General features: G+C 37.3%; 1 protein-coding gene across 1 annotated transcript; it reads left to right on the plus strand.

Annotated features, from left to right (window-relative positions):
• Positions 1-946: 946 nt before the first annotated feature.
• Positions 947-10,538, plus strand: LOC127647633 (PAT complex subunit CCDC47). Its single transcript, XM_052131997.1, has 13 exons — positions 947-1,074; positions 5,251-5,534; positions 5,674-5,766; positions 5,854-6,028; positions 6,173-6,294; positions 6,375-6,440; positions 7,055-7,156; positions 7,239-7,349; positions 7,505-7,590; positions 8,634-8,692; positions 8,806-8,915; positions 8,996-9,163; positions 9,251-10,538. Exons 2-13 carry the CDS (start codon positions 5,253-5,255, stop codon positions 9,329-9,331), a joined length of 1,455 nt encoding a protein of 484 aa, XP_051987957.1. The 5' UTR covers positions 947-1,074; positions 5,251-5,252; the 3' UTR covers positions 9,332-10,538.
• The last annotated feature ends 2,221 nt before the right edge of the window (positions 10,539-12,759 follow it).

Below are 12,759 nucleotides of genomic sequence, written 5' to 3' on the forward strand. Positions count from 1 at the left end.
GTAAATGCTTTATAATGAACTAGCAATGGACAATTATTTTTTACACCATTTATTCATCTGTATTTTATTACAATGCTAATTTATCAAACAATATTTCATGTTAGCTCATATTGCATGAACTAATGTTAACGTTTACAAATTTTCTTGTAGAACTGTATTTGTATATGTAGGAATTAACAATAACTGAGACGCTGTAAAAGTAATATTTATTATTGTTAGTTCATTTTAACTATTGTGTTAACAAAGGTTTACCAATACAACCTTTCTGTAAATTGTTACCAAAATCCCTAAATATATATAACAACAGTAATAGTACTTTACATGCAAACAAAAGATTATATTACTATAAAATATCAAACTGAAATGAATAATGAATGTGCATTCTGTAAAGATGAACCAGAAACATTATCCCACCTGTTTTGGAATTGCCATCTTGTTCAAAGATACTGAAGGATGTCTCTCAGTTTATGTGTAGAAAAACGAATTATACTTTTTCCATTGAAGAAAACAATGTTTTACTTTATTTTCATCACAATAACAAAGATCTTAAACTATTCTTTTATTGTAAATTTTATAATTAATTATTGACTAATCTTTTTACATAGGTAGGCCTAATGTTCAGAAAATAAACCCAATATTAACCTATTTCGATAGACTTACAAGGATATTAAAACATGATTAAACTTTGTAAAAAAAAATTTAAAACCAAAAGATTTGTAAAGATCTTTAATTTGTATAATTTAACATAATGCTGTTTGTATTGAAACCCCCAACTGTTTATATTGTCTTTTACCTTTCCCCCTTTTTTTCTTTATACTTTCTAAATTGATATTATAATATGTTTAATTTGTAAATATTGTATAGAGAGAGAGAGAGAGAGAGAGAGAGAGAGAGAATTCATCAGAGCACCATTATTAACTCCTCGAACTTTTCTCATCCTTGTCAGGGTTGGTATTCGCAAAGCACTGTGGGTAGAGTCAGTCAGATGATCCTCGCCTCTGCTGTGAGACAGTTACTGGTACGGCTGCTCTGTTACAGACTGTTAGCCACTGAAGAAATCACACACGTTTAAAGGTATGTGTACGAGATTTATGACATCGCCCTTGCTGTTTCGTTGTAAACACATGAGGTGAAATGATGCTCGTTGATGCAATGCAGCAGCTATGTCGCATTTGTTTTCTACGGGTGATCGTGTAACGATTTCTGGCTATCAAGCTAATAAGCTAGCTATCGTCGTCAGGATGAGAGAGGCTGGTGTCATGTTGGCTTGATAGCTTCTTTTTTCGTCAAATGTAAGAATTGTTTGACTTGCCTGAGAAGACACAATTAGCCAGGTCTGTTAAGGTATGATAGATGGGTTTCGTATAGCGAGGGATTTGCGCTGGCATGAACCTTAAACAAACCTTTGCCAAGTTTAGAGGTTAAAGTCGGTTAAAAATTAATAACACTGCTCATATCTCTAACTTTACCGTTTGCTATTTGGAGTACTTATTCCATTACCAGCCCAGTGACAGGTGGAGCATTGCTGGACAGCCGGTTATAGCTGTATTAACTGACATTACAAAGTGCATTGGTTGTCTTGGCAGAAGCCATTTAGTTATAGCCATCTGCTCTGCACCACCTTCTGTCCTGTCAACACACTCACACTCACACTCACACTATACACTTAATATCCTATCGTTTCCATGTTTAAACTTTAGAGTACAGTATATGGGCTCAAACTCATGAATTAGCAGTGATTTATTAGATTTACTAATTTTTTACTACAGGTGATCATTGTAAGTGAATCTAGGTGTATTTTAGTATAAACATTTTATACAGCTGTTAAACTGCTGATGCTTTAGTTATAAATGCTTTTCACATGCTTTTCAGGGTGTGAGGCTTATAAAACATCATTTATTGTTAAAATGTAAATTTGAAGCTGTGTTCAAGGTGTTTGTTTAGACACATTGTGAGCGTATAAGGAAGGAGTTGTGGCTGTTTTTACATGGTTGACCATACAGAAGCAGTGAATCATCAGCGATCCACTTGTTTAAATTGAGATTGAATCAGTCAAAATAATTGTCTGGTAATTGACAACATGCCACGCATGTGGTACATAAACGTTTGATTAAAAGTAACCTGCATTGGCTTATTCTTATTCATTAAAGGAATAGTTTCCCCCCAACATTCATGCTATGACAAATGTGTATGACTTTTTCTTCTGCAGAACACAAATGAAGATTTTTAGAAAATATTTCAGATCTGTTGGTCCAAACAATGCAAGTGAATGGTGACCATAATTGTTTAGCTCCAAAATCACATGAAGGCAGCATGAAAGTAATCCATGAGACTCCAGATTTTAAATCCATGTCTTCTGAAGCGATCTAATCAATTTTGGAGGAGAACAGACCAAAATATTACTTATTTTTCATTATAGGCCAAATCTTGACATCAGCAGTCTCCTTGACATTGATTTCAAGCTTGACTACACTTCCAGGTGCCATCTAGCACTTTAAGCATGCATCAAGTGCTATGAAATGTAACCAAGCTTGAAATCATTATCCTGCCTAGAGACTGCAATGGCAATATTTATAGTATAAAAGGAGTTATATTTTGGTCTGTTTTCACCCCAAAATTGGATTACTTTTATGTTGACTTTATGCTTTATAGAGCTTAAAGTCTGCATAAAATCAAAATTGACCCACTTTATTTTATTATTGCATGTTACTGGTCTTATTATAAACGATTCATCCATGCATATTTTCTATTTTATAATTTATTTTTCTTTAATCAATAATGTCATGTCTTGCTCTTCTTCCACGTCATGAGAGCTTTCAAAGTTTTGTTCACCATTCACTTGTGTTGTTTGGATCACAGAGCTGAAATATTCTTCTCAAAATCTTTGTTTGTAATCAGCAGAAGAAAGTCATGCACAACTGTGATGACATGAGGGTGAGTAAATGAGAGAACTTTCCTTTTTGGGTGAACCATTCCTTTAAGTGCGTGAACAATAGCACTGCCCCCTAATAGTAGACCGAATGTTAGTCGATGAGAAGGGTCTTGGTCAACCAAGTTGTGATTGGCCAGTTGGTTTCAGAATAAAAACTCCACATTAAGTGGTGTAGTCACACAGTCAGTGACTGACAGACATGATCGTTTATATGGCTGGTCCATGCAGTAATTCATTATGTCAGGTAGGAAATCCAAAGTGTGGGATCATTTCAAGAGGGTAAAGGACCCCAAGAAGGTGACATGCAAACTTTCTCATATCATTTATTAACCTCAAACACGGCTTATCATTTGAAACATGTAGCCTAATGTTAGCCACTTGGCATGGCCGTTCACTCTAATAATGGTACTTTTCCACTGTACGTTACGGTTCGACTCGACTTTGCTCGCTTTAATTTTCTGAGCTTGCTAGTGCCGCCTCAATGTGGGTGGGATTATAGGCTGATCGGTATAGTTGCGCCGCCTCTACTGCCGTGACATCATCTTAAACGTGACACAAACATTACTGACCATAAACAATAACATGACCGCTGAGCTGTTAGCTACTAGCTCATTGTGCTGCATAAAGCAGTTGTTGCATGGTGATTTTACACAAGTGTAACAGTTAAATTGGTCTGGTTGTTTTAGAAGCAAGCTTTCCAGTAGCTGGTCAACTATATAAAGGGATGCTTACAAGCAGAATATACAGTAGATTTAACGTAACAAAACATACCATCCTCCATCGTGGACTCAAACAACGACATGGCAGCGTTCAGGGCACTCTCCCTCCCATTGCTCGCCTGTCTATTGCCATAGATGGTGTCCATTTGGTCGAACCACTTCCACTTTCTTCTGTCTGAACCACTCCTGCAGATGTGGTCCTTGATGGTTCTGTAGTCAATTAAGTTTTTTTTTTTACTTTTCCCTACACTGTTGGTGGTCCAGTGGTAGCTGTCTGCAGCCATTTCTGCACATTAATATCTGATACAACCACCACAACCTCGAGTTTCATCAGACATTTCATGTAAAGGCAAGTAAATCATTTCGTTATCATTTCATTATCCAGAAAGATTAGTATGTAAAATTACTGTTCAAGTGTTTGAGGGTTGTCAGTAAATTAAAATGATTCATGATTAATCTCATGTTTTGTTGCATGACAAGTTTGAAATGACTCGACATTGCCTCTAAACGTGTGTGTGCGCCTTTTCTAAACCTTCTCAACAGTCAACAATATACCATAACCATTTGTTGGCAATATAAAAACATAACAGGCAGATTTGCAGTCACAACACTTATTAAAACGTGACAAGTAGTATAAAATATACAGAATGACTCGTGACGAAATCCAAGTGCTCTCATAGTGATTGACTTCTGAAGTCTTTAACTAAAGCCCTTGAATGCAATATTTTTTGAATGACTATTTTATATAAATATATCTCTGAAGGGAACTGACTGTCCTCAGAAAAGTTTCGATGGCATTTTCTTTTCATCTTACCACCGTATATTGCCTAATAAATTATTATTTAGTTTATGGGCAGGGCTGCTTTGTGTAAAGGTGTTACCAGGGTAACAGCTATATTTCTGCTGTTCCATAAGCACCACATGCTGTCAAAGTGCGAATGTGCATTTTCATTCAGCCCGTCAGCCGTTTTTGTTAGATCAATGTGAAAATCTGACTGCATTTTTACACCGCAGTATACACGCAGTGTTATATATTTTATATCTGGTTTATTCTTTATCTAGAAGTATTCACAGTATTTTTATTTTCATTAACACAATTTACTAATATAGTACTGTTATACAATTCATATATATAAAAAAAGTTATATCTTTTCAGAGCAAAAATAAATATTTATTTCCAAAATTAACCTCTATTTATTTTAGTGTATATTTATTTATATATTTGCTTGCTTGAGGTGAGTCACTTGACTTGATTTGTTTGCATTGCACTTGAGACTTGACTTGAGATTTTGATGTCAAGACTTGAGACTTGCTTGTGACTTGAACATGTGTGACTTGATCCCACCTCTGTGGAATACTATAGGAATCATTGACTACTTCTTGGAGGATGAAGTGTTTTTGCATATACAACGAGTCTTGTATTGAGTCGTCTTATCATTTATCAGGCATCTGTCAAACAATTGTTTGTTTATATGGTCAACATTCACAATAGTGTCTTTATGAACACATATGGTTGGATTTTATTACAAAGGGCAGAATATTGTTAGCTTATAACACAAGTCTTCAGTTTGGCTGTCATTTCTATTTGCATTTGCTCAGCCATGAGGCACCTGCTCTTCCTCCCGGCCCTTCTGCTGCTGCTGGCCCTGCCGGACACTAGAGGGCGCTACAATGATGACTTTGATGATGGTGAGGACATTGCCGAGTTTGATGACAATGACTTTGCTGAATTTGAAGATGTCAGTGAGGATCCAGAAGTTGATGTGGAGAAAGAGCCACCCCCACGAGCAGCCCCTTCATCCACACCGGTAGAGGATGATGAAGACGAGGCCACAGTGGAGAATGAGGATGGCCAGGATGAGTTTGAGGATGGTGATGCACAAGTAAATATGTTCTCATAACTCTTAAATTGCAGCACATAAGTGATGATGTTCAGCCATTCTTATTTCCTTTCTTGTGCTGATTTTAGCCTGAAATAATTTTCCACCTGAGTTGTTTCATCTAACCTGGTTGTTGTTACAGGATCAAGACATGTACAGCAAGTTTGACAATGAGGAGTTTGAGGGCTACGAGAAGACCAACCCCTCCTTTAAAGACACTCTTATTTACAGAGAGGTAAGAGCTCATCTACAATGCATTTGACCTTGCAGACACTTAGGAGGCAGTGACTTGTCCTCAACTGACTATTTGTGTGAGCTACAGGTCCCAGCACACTTGCAGAACAGTTGGGAGAGTTATTACATGGAAATCTTGATGGTCACTGGTCTCCTAGCCTATATTATGAACTATATAATTGGAAAAAACAAGAACAGCAGGCTCGCCCAGGCATGGTTCAATTCCCACAGAGAACTTCTCGAGAGCAACTTTGCCCTTGTTGGTGGGTATAACTTACTCTTTTGCCCATGTGCTCCTCTTTTTTTCCTTTTTTTTTTTTTTTTTTTTATGCAATTATCCCCCCACCCACTATTTTTTTTTTTTTTTTTTTTTTTAAACCGATTATCAGATGTGTCTTGATTTGTAGGTGATGATGGTACCAGTAAGGAGGCCACCAGTACGGGAAAGCTTAATCAGGAGAATGAGCACATCTATAACCTGTGGTGCTCGGGACGTGTCTGCTGTGAAGGAATGCTAATTCAGCTAAAGGTAATGTATTTGTTAGAGAGTGAGAGACCAAGACCGTAGATATTTGTGCATTCATTCGTGTTTCTTCTATTGCTCTGCAGTTTCTGAAAAGACAGGATCTGCTGAATGTTTTGGCACGGATGATGAGACCAGCATGTGATCAAGTAGTAAGTGGTATTACCGCTGGAAGTGGTATTAGGGAGGCCAGCAGGGGGTGCTCACCCTACGGTCTGTGTGGGTCCTAATGCCCCAGTATAGTGACGGGGACACTATACTGTAAAAAAGGCACCATCCTTCGGATGAGATGTTAAACCGAGGTCCTGACTCTCTGTGGTCATTAAAAATCCCAGGACACTTCTCGTAAAGAGTAGGGGTGTAACCCGGTGTCCTGGCCAAATACCCCATTGGCCCCTATCTACCATGGCATCGTGATTAATCTCCATCCCTGAATTGGCTACATAACTATACTCTCTCCTCTCCACCAATAGCTGGTGTGTGGTGGGCGTTCTGGCGCACTATGGCTGCCGTCGCATCATCCAGGTGGATGCTGCACACTGGTGGTGGTTGAGGAGATTCCCCCTATACTATGTAAAGCGCTTTGAGTGCCTAGAAAAGCGCTATATAAATGCAAGGAATTATTTATTATAATTAAGTAATAACAAACTTTATAATACAAACATAAACTCCTCTCCACATGTGTTTTCTAAAGCAAATTCTTTAGATATCTTTAGATCCATTAGATATCTTATTGCTTTGCTGTCTGTCTTCTCATTGTCCACAGCAAGTTAAAGTTACTCTGAGTGACGATGACATGGATACATTTGTGTTTGCCGTGGGGAGTCGGAAGGCCATGGCACGACTGCAGAAGGAGATGCAGGACTTGGTGAGTAATGTGTTTCTCTGATACTGCACTAGATGTATATTTATGTGTGGGCTAACTTTATATTTTCTTGGTCACTTGACAGAGTGAGTTCTGCGGGGATAAGCCCAAGTCAGGGGCTAAATATGGCCTCACTGACTCTCTGAACATCATATCAGAGATGGGGGAGGTCACGGATGGAGTGATGGACAACAAGGTGAGAGCAGAACGTCAGAACTGAGATATGGAACACACATGGAGTTCCCACTGAGACTGATTATTTTGTTCCTCGAAAAACGGAGATCAATATTTTTCCACTCAATGTCATGGATCAGTGTTAAACTTACTCCCAACTTGTTTTTCTTGTTTCAGATGGTACATTACCTCACCAATCATGCTGACAAGATTGAGTCCATCCATTTTTCGGACCAATTTTCTGGTCCAAAAGTTATGCAAGAGTAAGGGTTCTTGAATGTACTATGAATTGCAACGTTACTGTTACAAATTTTGGTGTTACAGAGGGCTTAACAATAAGGATTTGAGAGAGACCCTGATTGGGCCAGTGCTGCATTGTCACTACATCATAAGTTTGTTGATCATGTACATGTTTATTTCAAAAACTGTAGTTTTGAATATAGTTACAAATTCAAAATTCAAATGCCACAAAATCAATCTAGCCCAGGGGATTTTAAACTAGGGTTCATGGGAAAATTTCTGAGAAAAAAAGGGGTACAAAATTTGTTAAAGTCAACATTTACTGAATTTGGCATTCATTACTGTTTCATTCTTCTTTCTAGTCAAGAGGTCAGAAATTAGCCATAGTTTCTCCTTAAGTCTGTCACCTTTAGCTTTTTAACTGGGGTTTGTAAGACCACCAGATTTCTATCTAATGCTTATTTGAAACCATATTTATTAGGAAAAGCACTATAGATAATTCTCTAAATAGTTTATACATCATATCATTACTCCAGTTGTTGGTTGAAAACAAATACACTAATAAAGCTAAATATTAAATTTAGCAAACAGTATAATTGGGTCTTTAAACATGAAAATATATAGCTGCCTCTATGTTTCAGGAAGGAGGTCCCACCAAAGGGAATTATCATAGTTTGGGCTTCTTGGCATAAAAAAAGTAAAAAAACAAAACCCTGCTGAAAATGTGAGAACAACTTTTTTTATTATTAATAACACAGTGCACATACAACAACAAAATAAATTACATTAAATATATCACAAACAGTGTCACAAATAGAATGCAGCAAGACAAGTTTAAAACACACACACATTAAATAATTCATATCATTCTTAGACCACTATTCATATAACCTACAAAACAGAACAAAAAAAATACACTTCAAGGCATAACAGAACTGATTTATATTCTGTGTCTCACTGTAAAGTTCTGTGTGCACTTGCTTATTTCTCCCATCACCAGAAGAAATTCCTTGTGTGAGCACACTTGGCGATAAAGCTCATTCTGATTCTGATGAATGATTTTTAGGGAGGGTCAGCCCTTAAAGCTGCCAGAGACCAAGAAAACACTGCTGTTTACATTTAATGGTGAGCCAATTTCATAATCCACAGAAGGAAATTCATATTTTACTGAATGTAATATGTATAATATATTTTGACACTTTACCATTGCTAGTTAATCTGGGTGTTAATCATTACAGTGCCTGGGATGGGTAACACGTCTCCCAAAGATATGGACAGTCTGCTTCCTCTGATGAACATGGTGATCTACAGCATCGACAAAGTCAAGAAGCTCCGCCTCAATAGAGAGGTGAGTGCACACACAGCACTCATAAAAATATGTTGAATTTGTAACAGAGGGTTAATATGTAGCTTTATCGGGGTGTTCAGGGGAAGCAAAAAGCTGACAGGAACCGTGCTCGTGTGGAGGAGAACTTTCTGAAGCAGACTCACGCTCAAAGACAGGAGGCTGCTCAGACACGCCGGGAAGAGAAGAAGAGAGCGGAGAAAGAGAGGATCATGAATGAGGAGGATCCAGAGAGACAGCGCCGCTTAGAGGTGTGTGACTGAGTGCAAGATATTGTGAAGAAATCTTTTTCAGTATTGTGTCTTTAATACCATTTTATGTTTTCCTTCGAATTTCAGGAAGCTGCACAACGTCGCGAGCAAAAGAAGTTGGAGAAGAAGCAGATGAAAATGAAGCAGATCAAGGTGAAAGCCATGTAAGCAGAGGGCGGCACACCTACGTAGTCATTAGATAAATAATCTACTACTTCCGTAGCTCCTGCTTGCACCTGCCAATGTGCACTCAATTACAAGGTCTTATATGAATGTGCTTGCCATTCTATTGGCTGCTACTGTTCCCATAGAAACACTCTGTCCAATCAGAATGAAGAAAGCACATTTACATTTAGTCATTTAGCAGATGCTTTTATCCAAAGCGACTTACAGATTAGACAAATAGCAATCAATTTGTCATATAAAGTTTAACAACATCTGCAGTATGGGACTGCCAAGATCTCACAGTTGCTGGAGTAGTAAAGATGCTAGTACAAAAGAAAGAGACAGACAAGGAATTATTTATTTATTTTTGTACATTTAACTTAAGAGCAGTAGTAAGTGCAAATAATGTGGGCTGGTTAAGTGCTTGCGGAACAGATGTGTTCAAAACTGCTCAGATGTGCAGCTGGTTAAGGAGGAAATGTGATCTTTTAAAGACAGCTGGATGGGAAATATGTGTGTTTAAAAGCCATTTGAAAGGTTACTGTAGAAGTCATTTAGTTTAAGAATTGGTGTTCTAAATAATTGCATGGCAGATTTTAATCGAAAAAAAGTATGAATCTTGAGCATGTTGGCCAGGCAATATTTTGCTTTCTTGCTGGATTTGCCATAATAAACTGGTCCTTTGAGCCCCATCAAACCAGCATCACACTTAAGCCATTATTTTCCGATTCAGTTGTCTTCTGAAGTAAAGGGCCTTCCATAACAGAATTTTGTTGAGAGGAACTGCATTTTCATTTGATTCTTTTCCCGTGGATTTAATTTAATCTGTTTCAGCATGCTTCTTTTTAATTGGAAAATCAGGGAGTTTTTAAAAGGAACTGGGTGGGTAAGTAAACTTTTTTTGTACAGTAGTTTTTTTTTTTTTTTTTGTTTTTTTTGAGAGTTCATGATTGCCACTCTTTTATAAATTATTGGCCAGTCGTTGTTGTTTTTCTATCTTTCTCATTCTCTCTTTTTTTATGAGCATAGGTCCTTTGTGAGCACAAACTCCACCTGTAATAGTATTTAATAGAGGAGACATTTTTATTTATCTTTAAGTTAAAGGTTGATCCGATCATCTATGGGCTCATATGTTTATGAAAGAACATTGACTGTAACACTTGTTTTGTAAGATTTGTTAAAGAGAGCGCAAAACTAAATAAATCTTTCACTGAAAACAAGTTTTGCTCTTGGTCTTTATTTAATTTTGTCTTTAAATCTGGAATTCTGATGAATGTACAAAATCTATATTTAAATATAGAAAACCTGGAAAAATCATGGATTTTCTGATTTATTTTTTATTTATTAAGCTCTGTCCTAAAATATTTAATCAGGATGTTACATTGCATTGGATTAAAAACACACTGAAGACTTGCGACAGAGAAACGCTAATATTTATCACATCATTACAAAGGGATTAACACTTTAATAACACCGCAAAACTGATGTCTTAAGTTGTTACCTAGTTACAAGGAAAACACCTGCCTCTTGTACTCCCGTTGATGATTTCAGACTGTTGTTCGGACCTAAATTATATGATGTGAACAAAGACCAGCAGGGGCAGTGGGGAGGAAACGAACTCTGGTGAGGTCCAAGCAATCGAACCAAGTGTGAATGCACCATGGCATATGCAAAGTAAGGTTTATTGCAATTTTACACTTGCACGGCTAGAGAGATATGTGAATTTCCAGGCTACAGTGCAGTGATTTTTTTGTAATTTTTATTCATTTGGCAGATGCTTTTATACAAAGCAACTTACAGTGCACTTATTACAGGGCCAATCCTCCCAGAGCAACCTGGAGTTAAGTGCCTTGCTCAAGGACACAATGGTGGTGACTGTGTGGATCAAACCAGTGACCTTCTGATTAACAGTTATGTGCTTTAGCCCACTATGCCACCACCACTCTATGTGATTTCACATGCATTTACAGTTGTTGTTCACAGGCTGTGCAACGTATGCATGACGAGAAATATTCTGAAAACAGTTATTACATTGAATATATATATTCTAGTCTTCACTAGTGTGACCTACTAATTCTGTGTTTGTTTTTTAGCAGATGAAATTAATTACATAATGTGTAAGTTGTAACATTAACACCTTGATCATTAATAGATACTCTTATGTATAATGGTATATTTGATTTTGCATCTAAATGCATCTTCCTCTTCGCCCATCACTGTGCTTCAACTTAAAGTATAAATAAGTTTTACCACATTCACAGTGCCAAAATGTTTATTTTGATGTTTGGTATTACAACTATTTATGACCCCAATTGAAAAGGTCAATTGTCCATTACAACTAACAAATATATATATATATATTTGTCGTCATTTAAATAGTAAAAAATTAAATAAAAATGAATTAGCAGAGATCCAAACCGTTCTGAAATAAAGTTGAACAATGTTTAGTTATTGCTTCCAGTTTTCCTGTAATGTAGAAAAAGACCAGTGGTGCTACCAACTCAGAAATCTGGATAGTTATCATCAGTGGTAATGCAAGACATGGCAAACTTTCCCAATCAGTCTGCTTTACTAACTTGTAGATGAATAAACAGACGGTAGGCAGATAGTAAGCTATTAATATAACAAAGCTGTACGTTATATACCTGACAGCATTCTGTTTGGTTTTTTCAAGTTTTGACGTTTGACTGACATTTCCAGGTCCAGCAGAGTTTAAGGCAATCAGTGAGAACATGGAACAGGACAAACTAATTGGCACTGTGACGCAAAACAAACCCATAGTTATTGGATGGTACATACTGAAATTTAAGACAACTATAATTATCCCCACTGTAAAGGCATACACCCAAATAAATGTACAGCATGTATGTGCCATTTTTCGCTTTGTGGAAGTCCTGCAGGCAATATATGCCATTGGATGAGTAACAGCCATAAACAAGTCAATTGACATGGCAGCAAAAAAGGAAGCCCCTCCAATCAAGCTGGAACTGTGAAAGGCTGTGAGGTATTCCTGTCGGATTCCAGTTACTCCACCAAGGTTTCGAATTGTGGTCAGCAGAAGTCCGATGTAATAGAAAGAATGTATGCAGCACAGATGTAGAAGAAAGAGCTCACTCATTGAAATGGAAGATGAGTTTCGTGGACTTTGAGGTGCCCAAAATTGCTTTAGAAATAGTCCTACAATCACATAGAAGGTTATAGGAAGATTAATGACAACCATTAGGATATCAAGGACAGCCATGGATGTATTGTAAGATCCTGTGCAAGGCTGATAATGGGATGAAACATTTGAGAAATTTGTCCCATTAGCACCCAGGGAGAAGGAAGTGTTTGACACCCATATCTCCATTTCTTGTCTCTCAGGTAAATGAGTGCAGGTAAGTCTGGTGCTTTGTGGAAGTGAACATAGTGGGGTAGATCTATATATTGGG

The sequence above is a fragment of the Xyrauchen texanus genome, chromosome 8 (genome assembly GCF_025860055.1).
Source record: "Xyrauchen texanus isolate HMW12.3.18 chromosome 8, RBS_HiC_50CHRs, whole genome shotgun sequence".
Taxonomy (NCBI): Eukaryota; Metazoa; Chordata; class Actinopteri; order Cypriniformes; family Catostomidae; genus Xyrauchen; species Xyrauchen texanus.